Genomic DNA, 18,879 nt, shown 5'->3' on the forward strand with positions numbered 1-18,879 from the left:
CACGGTGCTAGCGCTCAGACCTTAGTCAGATCCTTGTGTGCTTTGATCCGGCAGAACCCCAGAGATTTCACACTAGACTAGGATATATTTATATATTGTATTGATTACTTGTTGTTGACTCCTTGCTTGTTCTTGACTCTGACTCTGCCTCACAATTCTGTACCTCTGCCAATCTGATCTGTTGCCGACTTCTGCTTGAATACTTACTCTGATTCTGGCTCACGATTCTGTACCTTTACCAATCTGATCTGTTGCCAACTTTTGCCTGTCTGACCTCGCTCCCACCAGTGGGCCCTCGTCACTGGGGGTTACTCGTTATCCTCATCAGTGGGCCCTCGCCACTGGGGGTTACTACATCTGTATTGTCATTATATGTTTATGTTTTAATGTGTGCACCAATCACTTGCATATACATCTATTAAAGTATACTGACGTCAGTAGTGCGCTGAGCTTGTCACTGCTGATCATTACATAACAACAGACCAATATTAGGGAGGCACTTTGTCAGCAGGTTCAGGCCCTAACTAAGGCAGTGATCAATTGACCAACACGGTCAATTCACAGCAGGCACAATTACATTTTCTGTCTAATGCTGTGCGTACTGTGCAAGCACCTGCATCGTCATTGTCTCCCATTCATGTTCTAGAACCCAAAATGGCACTGCCATAAAGATTATTGGGAATCAGGTCAGATTTTAGGAATTTCAGGAATAGATGTATGTCATATTTTGAAATGACTGAGGCCTATATCATCAGGCACGGAATTACAAAGAGTAACATTAGTTAAAACATTACTACACGGTGATTAACAGACCTGGGCCTATAATCTGCCTGACGGACATGAAGCTTTGACATCCGTACAGGCATTTTTTAAGGCCATGGCCGTTATTTATGATGATCCTGACATAGCAGCCACAGCGGAAAGAAAGTTAAAAAAACCTTTGTCAGGGTCATAATTCTGTTGAAGATTATGCTTCAGAATTTAGAAAGTGGGCTGTCTCTTCTAGATGGGAACATTTTGCACAGTTAGATCGTTTCCTTATGGTGTTATCAGTATCTGTATCGGAAGTCATGACTAGTCACCCCAAGCCGAAAACTCTAGATGAGGCTATAACTCTGGCCATTAAAGAGAATATGTATTGTTAAAATCGCACAAAAGTAAACATACCAGTGCGTTAGGGGACATCTCCTATTACCCTCTGACACAATTTCGCCGCTCCTCGCCGCATTAAAAGTGGTTAAAAACAGTTTTAAAAAGTTTGTTTATAAACAAACAAAATGGCCACCAAAACAGGAAGTAGGTTGATGTACAGTATATCCACACATAGAAAATACATCCATACACAAGCAGGCTGTATACAGCCTTCCTTTTGAATCTCAAGAGATCATTTGTGTGTTTCTTTCCCCCTGTTCTCATGCACTGAAGTTTCAGGCTGCTTGTTTCTTCCTGCAAACAGCTTTGCCCTTGTCTGTAATTCTTCAGTATGTGAAAGCCCAGCCAGCTCAGAGGACGATTTATCCAGCTTGTAAAAGATAAGAGAGTAGAGAGGAGCTGCTCTAATCCTAAATAACACACAGGCAGTGTGCATAGAGGGGCCTGGAAGGGGGAGTTCATAGCAGAACCACAACACTGAAGAACTTGGCAGCCTTCCAGACACAGGCCGACAAGTCTGACAGGGGAAAGATACATTGATTTATTACAGAGACAGTGATAGTATAAAGTGCTGCAGTAAGCCAGAACACATTAGAATAGCTTTTTAAACTTGTAGGATGATAAAAAAACAGGATGCAATTTTTGTTACGGAGTCTCTTTAAGATTGACCGAAGAATTCGGTTTCACAAACAGGGCAGGTCTCGTGCTTCTCCTAAGGTTTCCTTTGCCACCTCCTCGGTCACACCTAGTTCTGATGAACCTATGCAAATAGGTCATTCCAAATCATCTGAAACTGAGAAAACTAGGAGAAGGAAAGAGGGTCTTTGCTTGTATTGTGGGGAGAAGGGTCATCTTATTCAAAATTGCAATAAGAAGTCAGAAAACTTCTCCACCTAGGTGTAGTTGGAGGTATTACCCTAGGCGAACCAGTTTTACCTCCTCAAGAGGGTAAAATGTTATTACCTTGTTCTATCACTTGGGAAAATCAAGTTTTGTGTACTCAAGCTTTTATAGATTCGGGCTCGGCAGCTAACTTCATAGATCTAGATTTGGCCTTGAAATGGAAAATTCCAGTTTATCCCATGGAAAGGCTATGTAACTGCCATTGATGATTCTCCCCTACAGAACAAACAGCCTCTCTCGCAAACACCACCTCATTTGTCACGTGGGAGTTTTGCATAGGGAAGAAATTAAATTTTATGTGTTAAACATGTCCTCCTCCACTGATGTTCTTGGTCTCCCTCGGTTACATAAACATTCTCCTCAGATAGACTGGAACACAGGACAACTGCTGGCCGGGTCTCCTGCCTGGCAGAAACATTGTTTGGAAAGTATTACTTTATGTGCTGCTGAAATTCTAGTAGAGGGAGTTCCTCCTCAGTATAGTGCCTACTCTGATGTTTTTTGCCCACGCTCTGCTGATAAACTTCCTCCTCATAGGGAGTTTGATTGTCCCATTGATTTAAGGCCCAGTACCATGCCTCCCAGGGGTCATTTATATAATCTTTCATGTCCCGAGCAGACGGCTATGAAGGATTATATTAAAGAAAACCTTGAGAAAGGCTTTATTCGTCCCTCAAAGTCACTGGCAGGGGCAGGATTCTTTTTTGTTCAGAAAAAAGACGGTGGACTCCGTCCCTGTTCTGACTACAGAACTTTAAACAAAATTACTGTTCAAAATCATTACCCGTAGCCATTAATTGATGATTTGTTTTCCCAAGTGGCCGTTGCCCGAATTTTCTCCAAACTTGACCTCAGAGGGGCATACAATTTGATACGTATTAGACAAGGGGATGAGTGGAAGACAGCATTTAATACACCCGACGGTCATTATGAATATTTGGTCATGCCCTTTGGGTTATGCAATGCTCCTGCCGTGTTCCAGGGGTTGGTAAATGAGATTTTTAGGGAGGTACAGGGTCAATTCATTGTCGTCTATTTGGAAAATATTTAGATTTTTTCCAAGAACCTAAGGGATCACAGGGAACATGTACAGTTTGTGTTGAAAAAATTACGACAGAATTTTTATATGCAAAACTTGAAAAATGTTTATTTGAAGTTTCTGAAGTTTCCTTTTTAGGGTACATCATCTCTACCACTTCGCTATCCATGGACCCTAAGAAAATCTCAGCTGTATTGGAATAGCCTCAACCCTCCGGTTTGAAGGCACTCCAAAGATTCCTTGGGTTTGCAAACTATTATAGGAAATGTATTAAGGGTTTCTCCTCAGTGGTTGCTCCTCTCACTAATTTGACCAAAAAAGGGGCAGATACCTGCAACTGGTCTGAAGAAGCCCGGGCTGAGTTTTCTCAATTGAAAACACTTTTTTGCTCTGCTCCCATTCTCAGACATGTGGATGTGACATTGCCTTTTATCGTGGAGGTGGATGCCTCAGAGATTGGGGTGGGGGCTGTTCTGTCTCAACATTCAGGCCTTCAGGAACGTTTGCATCCATGCACATTCTTTTCTTGAAAATTCTCCTCAGCGGAAAATAATTACGACATAGGTAACAGGGAGTTGTTGGACATCAAAATGGCTTTCGAGGAGTGGCATAATCGGTTGGAGGGGACTTATACATGTGATCACGGTGTACACAGATCATAAGAATTTGGAGTATATAAAAGGGGCTAAGAGACTCAATCCACGACAAGCTCGTTGGGCACTTTTTTTCTCCAGATTCAAGTTTATAATAACCTACAAACCTGGTGTAACGAATAGCGGAAATGCCGCTGGAGCAGTCAGCGGTATGGAGGCGGTTTCCGCGTCACAGGCGACGGACTCCGCCGAGCCGGCGGATCCCGCCGCGCAGTTACATGCTGGTGTGCTGCCTGGTCCTTCAATTGCTCACAGACTGAGGGCTACACGTGCGCGCGCCAGGCGACAGAACCTTTATGCCAATAGAAGGGGAGTCAGCTGATCGACCGGTCAGCTGACTCCAGCTAGGCTGCTGATTGGCTGAGTGACTGGGGCGGCGCTGTGGAGCGCTTCTGGTATATATACATCCTGCTTGTCAGTTGCTCCTTGTCTGCTGTTGCAAATGCTACGTGTGAGCACTCAGACTTAGTCAGATCCTAAAGTGTGCTAGAACCAGCAGGAGCTGGGGATCCACACTTAGCCAGTGTTGTTGATACCTTAAAGTACTAATTGTGATTGTAAATTTGTTATGACCTTCTGCTATTCCTGACTACTCTTCTGCTTTCCGAATCTGTACCTCTGCCCATCTGATCCTGTTGCCGACTCAGCCTGACCATTACTCTGATTTGGCCTTCTGCCTTTGTACTGTATCTGTCCGTCTGTTGCCGAACCTGCTTGTCTGACTCTCCTGTCCTCACCAGTGAGTTAGTCTCTGGTGAGGGATCCTCAGTACAGTTTGACCACCTGCTCCTCAGGTGATCAGAAGCTGCAGTATAGTCTGAATCACCTGCTCCTCAGGTTGATAGCTGCAGTACAGTCTGAATCACCTGCTTCTCAGGTTGATAGCTGCAGTATAGTCTTAATCACCTGCCCCTCAGGTGACTAGCTATTATAGTACTGTTTGGATCTCCTGTCCCTCAGGGGTACACCTGTATCAGTACAGTCTGAATCACTCGCTCCTCGAGTGATCTCTCTACATAGTTTCGGTGCACCACCCGCTCCTCGGGTGAAGCTATCATTACCCCTCTGAGTCTCCAGCTCGCTGGAGTACTGATTACTGTGTGGTTTAGAGATACCTTCTTACCAGCTCCTCTGGACTGCGGGTATCTCCATCTATATTTACTGTTGCGCCAAACACTATCTTACATCTGAGTATCCTGTGTGTCTTGCTATACTTGTATTATTGGTGATTCTGCAGATCACCACATAATCAGGTATAACATCTGTATTATTGGTGATACTGCAGATCACCAATAATCGGAAAATCTGTTCTTGCTGACACCAATCGTTACACCTGGTAATAAGAATGTTAAAGCAGACGCACTGTTCCGTTGCTTTGAACCAGAGACAGTTCAACCCTCATCCCTGTCAGTATTCTGCCAGAACACATAGTTTTGTCAGCCACGGAACCCATGGAGGATCTGGCAACCACTCTGGGCTCTTATCAACAAGATACCCCGGAAGGGAAACCAGATTATCTTCTTTTTGTTCCCCTGCATCTACGCCTCCAAATTCTGCAACTATTTCATGGTCACAACAACGTGGGGCATCCCGGTATGACCAGAACTTATGAATTGTTGTCTCGTGTGTGGTGGCCTTCTCTTAGGAATGACTGCAAGGAGTTTGTAATGTCCTGTACAGTTTGTGCCAGAAGCAAGCTTTCTCGGCAGGCTCCAGCAGGGACATTGCAGTTATTACCTGTACCCACTGAGCCATGGACTCATATTTCCATGGACTTTGTGGGGGAACTCCCTAGTTCTGAAGGAATGATGGTGATATGGGTGGTAGTGGACCGTTTTAGTAAGATGGTTCATTTTGTACCTTTGAAAAAACTCCCTTCTGCCCAGGAATTGGCAGATCTCTTTGTCACTCACATCTTCTGCTTACATGGAATACCGGTGAATATAGTGTCTGACAGGGGAGTTCAATTTGGTTCTAAATTTTGGCGAGCTTTCTGTAAGCAGTTGGGTTTGACCTTGTCTTTCTCCTCAGGATATCACCCTCAGACTAACAGTCAAACAGAAAGGATGAATCAGTCTCTTGAAACAATTTCTCCGCTGTTACGTGGCCGATTCACAACATGAATGGGTAAAATACCTCCCGTTTGCGGAATTTGCCCATAATAATCTGATTAATACGTCCTCAGGATTTTCACCTTTTCCGGTTGTCACGACTCACGGGGAGGTCACCTAAGTTTTCTCCTTTACCTGTGGGTAATTTTCCCTTTCCTGCATTGGATGAATGACAGAAGTCCTTAAAAAGTAATTGGGCTTAAGTAAAGGCCAATCTGGAGAAAGCTTTTGAAGTTCAAAAGAAAAAAGAAACAAGCTGATAAAAAGCATTCTCCTGAGTGGTTTTTTTCACCAGGAGATTTGGTATGGGTGTCCACCCGTCTTATTGCTTTAAGACAACCTTCAGCGAAGTTGGGACCTAGATATATTGGTCCATATCCTCTTACTGAAAAGATTAATGAAGTGGCTTATAGAGTGGCTCTTCCAGCGACTATGAGGGGTGTAAAAACCTTCCACGTTTCTTTGTTAAAACCTGCTGTGCATGTGACTTCCTCTCCCCCCCCCCCCTCCCCGGTTGTGATTGATGGGGAGCCGGAATATGAAATTGAGGAGATTCTGGATGCTCGCAGAGTGCGGAATTCAGTGCAGTATCTGGTTCACTGGAAAGGTTATGGTCCTGAGGAGAGATTGTGGGTACCAGATCATCATCTTCATGCTGAGGAGTTAAAACAACAGTTTCCCTCATTACATCCTGAAAAATTTTCAGGGGCGTGTTCGGAGGCCATGCCTCCGGGGGGGGGGGGGGGTAATGTTAGGTATAGTGGAATTACCTCAGCGGCGGAAAGCAGCGCCCCCGCCGCTTCCACGTCTGACGTCACCGCGGCGGCTGCCGCATTTCCTCAGATGGTTCACGCAGTTTCCGGCAGAACAGGTCTCTCTGCTGCACATCAGGTCAGGTCGGCATGCTCACGCACGGAGCGGCAGGACCTTTATGGGCTTAGGTGATGAGTCAGCTGACCGGCCGGTCAGCTGACATCGGGCTGCTGTTTCTCTTTGCTGATTGGTGGAAGTGTTCTGGGCGGGACGCTTGGAATTGCCTGTCTGCATTTAAGCTTGGAGATGTCAGACTCAGTAGCTCATTGTCTGTTGTTGCGAATACTTCACGGTGCTAGCGCTCAGACCTTAGTCAGATCCTTGTGTGCTTTGATCCGACAGAACCTCGGAGATTTCACACTAGACTAGAATATATTTATATATTGCATTGATTACTTCTTGTTGACTCCTTGCTTGTTCTTGACTCTGATTCTGCCTCACGATTCTGTACCTCTGCCAATCTAATCTGTTGACGACTACTGCTCGAATACTTACTCTGATTCTGCCTCACTATTCTGTACCTTTACCAATCTGATCTGTTGCCAACTTTTGCCTGTCTGACCTCGCTCCCACCAGTGGGCCCTCGCCACTGGGGGTTACTCGTTGTCCTCATCAGTGGGCCCTCACCACTGGGGGTTACTACCTCTGTATTGCCATTATATGTTTATGTATTAACCTCCCTGGCGTTCTATTAAAATCGCCAGGGAGGCTGCGGGAGGGTTTTTTTTAAATTAAAAAAAAAACTATTTCATGCAGCCAACTGAAAGTTGGCTGCATGAAAGCCCACTAGAGGGCACTCCGGATCCGCACTTTCGATTACCTCCGGCGATCAAAAGTAACAAGGAAGGCCGCAATGAGCGGCCTTCCTTGTTTCGCTTTCCTCGTCGCCATGGCGACGAGCGGAGTGACGTCATGGACATCAGCCGACGTCCTGACGTCTGCCGCCTCCGATCCAGCCCTTAGCGCTGGCCGGAACTGTTTGTTCCGGCTGCGCTGGGCTCGGGCGGCTGGGGGGACCCTCTTTCGCCGCTGCACGCGGCGGATCGCCGCGCTGCGGCGGCGATCAGGTAGCACACGTGGCTGGCAAAGTGCCGGCTGCGTGTGCTCCTTTTTATTTGATCGAAATCGGCCCAGCGGGGCCTGAGAAATCCTCCTGCGCAGGTTACCCCGAGCTGAGCTCGGGATAACCGGCAAGGAGGTTAATGTGTGCACCAATCACTTGCATATACATCTATTAAAGTATACTGACGTCAGTAGCGCACTGAGCTCGTCACTGCTGATCATTACACATATGGCCCATTGGGTACAAAAGGGAAAAAAAATCAAAATGCCTTATAGTTTTTGAGAAATTTAATTTTTTTTTTAATGTAATATTTTTTAGTAGGAAAAAACATACAAAAAGAAACAAGAACATTTAATGGAAAAGCAAATATCAGGCCAGTACAAATAACACACTAAACAATTCCAAGTAAAATTATCCTCCATATATTTGTAATATTTGGCTTAAAAACAAACGGTCAGAACTGATACAGTAAGGCCCTACTGAAAATAAACTGGATATACAGTATTGACCCTCTGAAAAATTACGAGCTTCAGCAAACCCAGTTGAAAGTAGTCTTCAATATACAAGGGCTAAACCACAAAGCATCAAAACCTTTTAACAAAATAATGAACAAAAACGACAACTTAGTGGTCCCCTGCCTAATCAAATGGAACACTCTGTCTCTAACATACATACTATCAACATCACATCTCCTCTTCTATATCCAAAGATCTTCCCAGTGGGGTAAGCTCCCTTGGGTCGCACAACAAGAACACTATATAACTTAATGCTGAGAAGAGGAAATAGACAACAAAGCATGTAGAAAATCCATATTCCGATTATTATGTATCATTTTAAGTCCATCAGTCCCCCACATCTAGAAACCCCAAAGTCCCTGCTATTCATCTAGTTAAATACCATTTGTTATACTTAAATGGATCCATGATGGTCAGTAGCTCAGTCCTTGGGATGTAGTGTTGAATAAAAGGAGCCCAAACCTTGAAAAATGTTGCAGTGTGTTCTGTTCCACATCAAACTTGACAATATACAGGTACATTCATTTTTTCATTGTATCACATACATTTTGAAAAGTTGGGGAAGCCGAATAAAACCATTGGACTTGGAATCACAAAAGAGTGCTAACTGTTAGCACGGCCGTTTTCGCGCAAATTTTCGCGTTTGCGCGCGATTGTGAATTTCCACGCACAATTAAACGGTTTTGCGCACAAACGCGCATTTTTCCGCAAAAACGGCCGTGCTAACAGTTAGCACTCTTTTGTGAATCAAGCCCCTTGTGTCAATATGCACTTCTAAGCCTCCAAAAAACCAAAGTGTTCAATGGGTTTAAACGCAATCCCCGCCTGAACCAAGATAGGGTCCAGATAATGAAAGAGCGCACCCCAATAACTAACCACCCTGTGTACGAAGGTAAATGTTGAACACATATTCAAGGCCCTGCTCCAAAACTTCTGGATCTGCGGACAGAGCCATAGCAAATGACAAAGGTCAGGTTAAGCAATCACGCAGTTTGGGCACGCTGTTAAGTACTCTCCCCCACCCACAGGGCACTTAAAATTACACATAATGCACCTTATGCATACCCGTATATACTCGCATATAAGCCGACCTGTGTATAAGCCGAGGTACCCACTTTTACCTCAGAAACAAGGAAAAAGTGACTGACTCGTGTATAAGCCCCAGTGTAGCCCCCTCCACAGTAGCCAGATGTGTCCCCAGTACAAGTCATCCACTCTCCCAATAGCCAGATGTGCCCCAAGGATGATGCAGCTGTGTCTTAAGATGCCACTAGATAGCATCATAGAAGACGACTATTGCCAAACAGGAAGAATCCACAATCATTGCACTGCTGACACATTGCTTGCACAGCTTGCTTCACAAGCCAGGGGCCACAGGTAGTCTTGAGCAGCGCTCTCTGCTCACCAGGTTGCAGGGGATGGGGGGGAATGGACACTCCAGGGAACCAGCTAGCAAGAGCAGGATCAGTAGTACACAATCTCCATGCTCATCTGCCAGTAACAAAACCTGTTCCAGCATCCATTCTGCTTCACTGACTTGCATATAAGCCGAGGGGATAACTTGTAGGCACATTTTTAGTGTTGAAAAATTAGGCTTATATGCGAGTATATACAGTAATTTTGAGCAAGCTGCATTTCCCTCCATCATTCCCCCACAACAGTAGAATGGACCTCCGCCCAACTGCTTTCTAAAGATGGACCCAAGTCCATATCTAAAACTGACAGATGATTTTACAGCAGAGAGGCAGAGCTTTGTGAGGAAGGAAACTGCTCCTAGTACTTGTGGTGATGTGTGCCCTAACATACAGCAATAAAAAAAATTGTTTTAATTGATAGTATTCCTTTAATTACATATTTTTTTGATGTCACTTCCGCATTCTTGCTAACCTCCTTCTTTCTACGATCATTCATGTGTGTATATGGTTGGTCGGCCGTGTTCTTACAGCTTCACTGATCAATCGTCGGCCAACGTTCGTTTCAACCAATTTTCATCTAATGTGTGTATGCAGCTTCAAAATAGTTATTGAACCTATACACTACGCAATTGTTTCAACAGAGTAGTCATTTGATGTAAACATCAAACCTAATGAAAATGTACTCAAAGAACAGATAAAACAAAATATTTCTCAATTAATGGTTTAATGAAACACCATAAAGTTCTCCTTCAGCAGTAGTGGAATAATAACCTTGTCAGGCTCACCTAGTTCTGTGTCAGTCCCAGCAGTGGTCACTTTCGCATTGCGCGTGCTTCCCCTCGTGCGTGCGCGAGAATGGCCATCGGTTTAAAATTTCAGCTGGGTGCCTCACCTCCTACGTCACCCGTCGGCCTTTGCACTTGCGCACAAAGATACTCATGCGCACACAGACAAAAGTATGCGTGCACACTAACACGGACGATAACGCGCATGTGGAAATTGAATCTGGTGCCAATCAGTGGTGCTATAAAAGGCAGCCTTGCCCTGACATCCTCGCTGTGTATTCTTAGCAGCTATCCTGTCCAGAGACTCTGAACCTGTTTGTTTGATTTGTTGTTGTGACCTTGCTTGTGACCCTGACTATGTTTGTTGCCTGCGTCTGATACTGCTCGTGACCCCGACTATGCCTGCTGTCTGCCTCTGACCTCAGCTTGTGACTCCGATTACGCTACAGTCTTCCACCTGCCTCTGAACTTGGCCTGTGACCTTGATTACGCTATAGTCTGCTGCCTGCTAGTGTTGATCGAACATCAAAATATCCGTGTTCGGGGCGGTTCGGTGAACATCGTCCCGATATTTGGGGTGTTCGGACCGAATCCCGAACCCAATGAAAGTCAATGGGGACCCAAATATTTATGCTTTGAAGGCCAGAAAAAAAGATAAAAAAATGAGGGAAACTTCTGCAAAATGGCTTGGGAATAGTGTGTGTGTGTGTGGGGGGGGGGTTGGGGGGGGGAGGGATGAGATCCTGGAAAGCTGTCGTAGTACTACAACTTTAAAAAGAGAGAGGCAATGCTAACCCAGCACACAGGATGGAAGAGGAGGTAGTACAGGAGCAGAAGGCCACGCTTTGTGACACAACCCAGGCCTGGCATGGCGACAAAATGCATGCGTATAGCAAAGCATTTTGTTGCCATACAGTGATAAATATAATAGAATGAGATATTCCTTAACAATACATCGGCAACACTAACCCAGCACACAGGGTGGAAGAGGAGGTACTACAGGAGAGCAGGGCCACGCTTTGTGACACAACCCAGGCCTGGCATGACGACAAAATGCATGCGTACAGCAAAGCATTTTGTCGCCATGCGGTGATAAATATAATAGAATGAGATATTCCTTAAAGAGAGTATGAAGCGAGAATAAATCTCACTTCAGACCTCATAGTCAGCAGGGGCATGTGTGCCCCTGCTAAAACGCCGCTATCCCGCAGCTAAACGGGGGTCCCTTACCCCCCGAAATCCCCTCCGAGTAGCGCATCCCCTCTTCCGGATTAAGGCAGGGCTAACCGCCGCAGCCCTGCCTCACACGCGTCTGTCAGCGCGTATCTCCACTTCTCCCCTGCCCCTCTCAGTCTTCCTTCGCTGAGAGGGGCGGGGGAGAGGCGGCGATGCGCCGCTGATAGACGGCGCTGAGAGGCAGGGCTGCAGCCGTTAGTCCTGCCTCAAGAGCAGCAAAATCTATGACCAAGTTGGTCGTAGATTTTGCAGGGGGGGTGTTGGGGGGTCAGGGACCCTCGTTTAGCCGCGGGTTAGCGGCGTTTTAGCAGGGGCACACATGCCCCTGCTGACTATGAGACAAGAAGCGAGATTTATTCTCGCTTCAGTGTCTCTTTAACAAGACAGCGGCAATGCTAACCCAGCACACAGGATGGAAGAGGAGGTACTACAGGAGAGCAAGGCCACGCTTTGTGACACAACCCAGGCCTGGCATGGCGACAAAATGCATGCGTACAGCAAAGCATTTTGTCGCCATGCAGTGATAAACATAATAGAATGAGATATTCCTTAACAAGACAGCGGCAACGCAACTTGATGAGTGCAGCCGAAGCAGCACTGGACTTTCAGAAATGTTTGGCCAATCGACACACCTTTAGCAGAAGATCTGCCACGTTTGGGTATGTCCTCAGTAACCGCTGAACAACTAGGTTCAGAATGTGGGCCAGGCAAGGGATGTGTCTTAGCTTTGCCAACTGTAAGGCGCGAATGAGATTGCTCCCATTATCACACACAACCATGCCTGGTTCCAGGTGCAGTGGTGCCAGCCACAACTGGGTCTGTTCCTTGATTGCCTTCCAAATTTCTGCACCTGTGTGCTGCTTATCTCCAATGCAGATCAGCTTCAGTAAGGCTTGCTGATGCATGGCAACAGCAGTGTTGCACCGCTTCCACGCTCCTGTTGCTGGGTTAGCGATGCCGGATGAGGCCGAGCTTGGAGAGGCGGTGGAAGAGAAGGAGCCAGAGAGGTCGCTGTTGTCATTGACTCCCAGGGAAGCAGGTCCGGCAATTTGCAGCGTTGCCAACACCTGTGCCATAGTGGGTGAGGAGTCACTGCCAGGCTCCACAAGGTTCACCCAGTGCGCCGTAAGGGAGATGTACCGAGTCTCCGACCCTTTCAGTGATTGGGGCATTTTCATCATCCACTGCCTGTGAATCCGGGCACAAGTTTTGTGGCTGTTCCATTGACCTTTCACAGATGGCAGTTTGTGTGGGTGCGAATATCTCCTCCGAATAGCCCACTGTGTCGTACAATAATTGTTCAGACTCTGTATTTGGTTGTTGTGTGCATGTTGTAGCTGCTGGTTGTGTCACCTTTGTGATTGCGGAAATTGAATCTGGCAGCAATCAGTGGTGCTATAAAAGGCAGTTTCGCCCTGACATCCTTGCTGTGTGTTATTAGCAGCTATCCTGTCCAGAGACTCTGAACCAGTTTGTTTGATTTTCTGTTGCGACCTTGCTTGTGACCCCCACTACGCTTGTTGCCTGCCACCTGCCTTTGATCCTGCTCATGACCTCGACTACACTTGCTGTCTGCCGCCTGCCTCTAAACTCAGTTTGTGACACTGATTACGCTATAGTCTGCCGCCTGCCTCTGATCTCAATTACGCTATAGTCTGCTGCCTGCCTCCGACCTTAGTTTGTTACCTATACTCACCTCTCGATTGGCTCCACATCGCAGCTTCACCTATTCTCCAAGCCTCAGGTGGAGTAATCATGGGGGTCGTGACCTAGTGGTCAATAGGCCGCAACAAGTATTCCGCTGCCCTTTAGGGGTAGCAGCCCATCATCTCTTGTGGGGTGCTCTGGTGAAGACTTGTGACCACTTAGACTCCACGCCCTGGGAGAGCTTACACCAAACGCCTGTGGTGAGGTCAACAGTTTTTGCTCCTAGAACCGTAATAAACCTGCAAGATACAGACACTGTCCAAACTGTATGTTACACAAACATACTTATATTAACCTACACATATTTTGGTGAAGCTCAACTACTTGCATACCACCCCACACCAATTGGCGTAGATGCAGCGGCAGCCCCAGGACAGCCTTCTATGGGGCTAGCAGGAGAGCGCGTGCAGGCTGCGATCGCTGCTCGGAGACTGTTAGACTGTGAAACCACCATCTAATAACTGTGTACAGCGCTGCGATCTGCAGCACCACTGTACTGGGAACAGCCATGTGATACGGCTGTCCCCTCCATAGGCTGAAGCCTATGACGGCCGATCACGCCGATTGGCTGGCGGGGGGAGGGAGGGAGCAGGGCAAAATAAATAAAAAACAGCCACATTTATTGAAAAAAAATTTATTAAATAAAAATAAAATAAACAACTATGGAGCGATCAGACCCCACCAACAGAGAGCTCTGTTGGTGGGGAGAAGGGGGGGGGATCACTTTTGTGCTGATTTGTGCGGCCATGCAGCTTGGCCTTACAGCTGCAGTGGCCATTTTAGTAAGAAATAGCCTGGTCACTAGGGGGGTTTAACACCACGGTCCTCAAGGGGTTAAAAGTGAATGTGTTGCAACAGTTAATATTTCCAGATTAAAATAATATCTAACAAAATCTAAACTATTAAAAAAAAGAAAACTACATTAGCCTAAACCATTATACGCATATACTGTTTCTGTGATATCATATCATATGTACCTTCGAAGTCTGCTACATAGGAAGTTGAACACAGGAAGCCATCTGGACATTGCAGGCTGGACTCATTGCAGGAAATTGCTTCTTGATATAATTCTGAATAGGAGTATGCTTCAGTACTACAGTAAGTACAAACTAAAGAATAACCTGAAAAAAAATCAAGAAAAAAGAGTGACAGGTTAAAGGACTGAAGTTTTGAAATTAAGCACAGAGGCATGTTTGCAAACAAAGTACACACCTCTGTGTGCTTTGAGATGCTTGGTGTACTCCCCTCAGTCAGTTATTACTGGGATTTGATAAAACGCAAGTTTGAAGCCAATTGAGTGCCTCCTTCGTATTTACTACATCGAACCGTGTGTGGAGTGGTGACCCACAGAGGGATTGTGCACCGGCAACATAGACCTGACTAGGCCTATTCCACAGGGACTCGCTGCAGTTTGCTTGTTGTGTACTCCCCTCAGTCCCTGTAATAGCCATAGAAAAAGTTTGATATTCTGAGAAAGTTAAACTTCAAAAATGAGAGCAGTAGTCTGTGGTTACCTCCTCCTGATCTTGTCTGTTGCTCTGTCCCTCACTGTGCTCACTCCAGTTTTCTTACTGTTCCCTGTGCAAGCCCAGTACAGCCAACAGCTTGTACACAAGTGCCCATACATAAACTGAAAGAACACACAGCTGACCTGGAAGTTATTCCAGGGTCAGTGTCAGTGTCGGACTGGGAGTTGGAAAAGCTGAGAAAATCCACCTGCTGGCCAAGCAACAGAAGCCATGTGCTATCACTCCTAATAGAAACCTGCAACAAGTCTTCACTGTGAGCAGCAATACCTGATTACTGTCCTTGGCCAGCGAGTGGATTTCCTCAACTTTACAACCTTCAAGTTTGACACTGGTCAGCACCGTTTAACCACTTGCCGACCGCCCACAGCCCATGGGCGGCGGCAAAGTGGATCCCCTAAGGACCGCAATACGCCTTAAGGCGGTGTGTTCTTTTCCTATGCCGGGGGAGCGATCGCGTCATTGATGACGCGCGCTTCCCCCGGCAACTGGCTCCGCCCACCCGCCGTAACATCCCGCCGGCCATACGGAAGCGCAGGCGGGATGTTAACCCCGCGATCGCCGCTACAAAGTATATAATACACTTTGTAATGTATACAAAGTGTATTATACAGGCTGCCTCCTGCCCTGGTGGTCCCAGTGTCCGAGGGACCACCAGGGCAGGCTGCAGCCACCCTAGTCTGCACCCAAACACACTGATCTGCCCCCCCTGCCCCCTGATCGCCCACAGCACCCCTCAGACCCCCCCCTGCCCACCCCCCAGACCCCTGTTTGCACCCAATCACCCCCCTAATAACCCATCAATCACTCCCTGTCACTATCTGTCAACGCTATTTTTTTTTATCCCCCCCTGCCCCCTGCCCCCTCCTGATCACCCCCCACCCCTAAGATTCTCCCCAGGACCCCCCCCCAGACCCCCCCCCCCCCCCCCCTGTGTACTGTATGCATCTATCCCCCCTGATAACCTGTCAATCACCTGTCAATCACCCATCAATCACCCATCAATCACCCCCTGTCACTGCCACCCAACAATCAGCCCCTAACCTGCCCCTTGCGGGCAATCTGATCACCCACCCACACCAACAGATCGCCCGCAGATCCGACATCAGATCACCTCCCAAATCCATTGTTTACATCTATTCTCTCCTCTAAACACCCACTAATTACCCATCAATCACCCATCAATCACCCCCTATCACCACCTGTCACTTTTACCTATCAGATCAGACCCTAATCTGCCCCTTGCGGGCACCCAATCACCCGCCAACACGCTCAGATTGCCCTCTGACCCCCCCTTATCAATTCGCCAGTGCATTAATTACATCTGTTCTTCCCTGTAATAACCCACTGATCACCTGTCAATCACCTGCCAATCACCTATCACCCATCAATCACCCCCTGTCACCCCCTGTCACTGCCACCCATCAATCAGCCCCTAACCTGCCCCTTGCGGACAATCTGATCACCCACCCACACCAATAGATCGCCCGCAGATCCGACATCAGATCACCTCCCAAATCCATTGTTTAAATCTATTCTCTCCTCTAAACACCCACTAATTACCCATCAATCACCCCCTATCACCACCTGTCACTTTTACCTATCAGATCAGACCCTAATCTGCCCCTTGCGGGCACCCAATCACCCACCCACACGCTCAGATTGCCCTCAGACCCCCCCCCCCCCTTATCAATTTGCCAGTGCATTAATTACATCTGTTCTTCCCTGTAATAACCCACTGATCACCTGTCAATCATCTGCCAATCACCTATCACCCATCAATCACCCCCTGTCACTGCCACCCATCAATCAGCCCCTAACCTGCCCCTTGCGGGCAATCTGATCACCCACCCACACCAATAGATCGCCCGCAGATCCGACATCAGATCACCTCCCAAATCCATTGTTTACATCTATTCTCTCCTCTAAACACCCACTAATTACCCATCAATAACCCCCTATCACCACCTGTCACTTTTACCTATCAGATCAGACCCTAATCTGCCCCTTGCGGGCACCCAATCACCCGCCAACACGCTCAGATTGCCCTCTGACCCCCCCTTATCAATTCACCAGTGCATTAATTACATCTGTTCTTCCCTGTAATAACCCACTGATCACCTGTCAATCACCTGCCAATCACCTATCACCCATCAATCACCCCCTGTCACTGCCACCCATCAATCAGCCCCTGTCACTGCCACCCATCAATCACCCCCTGTCACTGCCACCCATCAATCAGTCCCTAACCTGCCCCTTGCGGGCAATCTGATCACCCACCCACACCATCCGATCGCCTGCAGACCCGCAGTCAGATCACCTCCCAAGTGCATTGCATCTGTTCTCTCCTCTAAACACCCACTAATTACCCATCAATCACCCCCTGTCACTGCTACCCATCAGATTAGACCCCCATCTGCCCCTAGGGCACCCAATCACCCGCCCACACCCTCAGACCCCAGCCCTGATCACCTCGCCAGTGCATTACTTGCAACTATTCCCCCCACTAATCACACCTTGAGACACCCATCAATCACCTCCTGTCACTACCTGTCACCCCCTAGCACACCTACCCATCAGATCAGGCCCTAATTTGCCCCGTGTGGGCTCCTGATCACTCGGCCAAACCCTCAGATCCCCCTCAGACCCCCTTCCGATCACCTCCCCAGTGCATTGAGTGCATCTATTTTCCCCTCTAATCACCCCCTGAGACACTCATCAATCACCTCCTGTCACCCCCTTAGCACTCCTATCCATCAGATCAGGCCCAATACAACCTGTCCTCTAAAAGGCCACCCTGCTTATGACCGGTTCCACAAAATTCGGCCCCTCATAGACCACCTGTCATAAAAATTTGCAGATGCTTATACCCCTGAACAGTCATTTTGAGACATTTGGTTTCCAGACTACTCACGGTTTTGGGCCCGTAAAATGCCAGGGCGGTATAGGAACCCCACAAGTGACCCCATTTTAGAAAAAAGACACCCCAAGGTATTCTGTTAGGTGTATGACGAGTTCATAGAAGATTTTATTTTTTGTCAAAAGTTAGCGGAAATTGATTTTTATTGTTTTTTTTTTCACAAAGTGTCATTTTTCACTAACTTGTGACTAAAAATAAAATCTTCTATGACCTCGCCATACACCTAACGGAATACCTTGGGGTGTCTTCTTTCTAAAATGGGGTCACTTGTGGGGTTCCTATACTGCCCTGGCATTTTAGGGGCCCTAAACCGTGAGGAGTAGTCTAGAAAACAAATGCCTCAAAATGACCTGTGAATAGGACGTTGGGCCCCTTAGCGCACCTAGGCTGCAAAAAAATTGTCACACATGTGGTATCGCCGTACTCAGGAGAAGTAGTATAATGTGTTTTGGGGTGTATTTTTACACATACCCATGCTGGGTGGGAGAAATCTCTCTGTAAATGGACAATTGTGTGTAAAAAAAATCAAACAATTGTCATGTACAGAGATATTTCTACCACTCAGCATGGGTATGTGTAAAAATACACCACAAAACACATTATACTACTTCTCCTGAGTACGGCGGTACCACATGTGTGGCACTTTTTTACACCCTAAGTGCGCTAAGGGGCCCAAAGTCCAATGTGTACCTTTAGGATTTCACAGGTCATTTTGCGACATTTGGTTTCAAGACTACTCCTCACGGTTTAGGGCCCCTAAAATGCCAGGGCAGTATAGGAACCCCACAAATGACCCCATTCTAGAAAGGAGACACCCAAAGGTATTCTGTTAGGAGTATGGTGAGTTCATAGAAGATTTTATTTTTTGTCACAAGTTAGCGGAATATGACACTTTGTGAAGAAAAACAATTCAAATCAATTTCCGCTAACTTGTGGCAAAAAATAAAATCTTCTATGAACTCACCATACTCCTAACGGAATACCTTGGGGTGTCTTCTTTGTAAAATGGGGTCATTAGTGGGGTTCCTATACTGCCCTGGC

General features: G+C 46.9%; 1 protein-coding gene across 2 annotated transcripts in view; it reads right to left on the minus strand.

Moving 5' to 3' along the window:
- The window catches only part of LOC137522954 (uncharacterized), a 156,007-nt gene that overhangs the window by 83,117 nt on the left and 54,011 nt on the right, over positions 1-18,879 (minus strand). For both annotated transcript variants that reach the window (XM_068243116.1, XM_068243114.1), the window contains exon 3: positions 14,370-14,513. In XM_068243116.1, the coding sequence (XP_068099217.1) occupies positions 14,370-14,513 (144 nt within the window). The remainder of the gene's footprint in view (positions 1-14,369; positions 14,514-18,879) is intronic.

The sequence above is a fragment of the Hyperolius riggenbachi genome, chromosome 6, assembly GCF_040937935.1.
Source record: "Hyperolius riggenbachi isolate aHypRig1 chromosome 6, aHypRig1.pri, whole genome shotgun sequence".
Classification (NCBI taxonomy): domain Eukaryota; kingdom Metazoa; phylum Chordata; class Amphibia; order Anura; family Hyperoliidae; genus Hyperolius; species Hyperolius riggenbachi.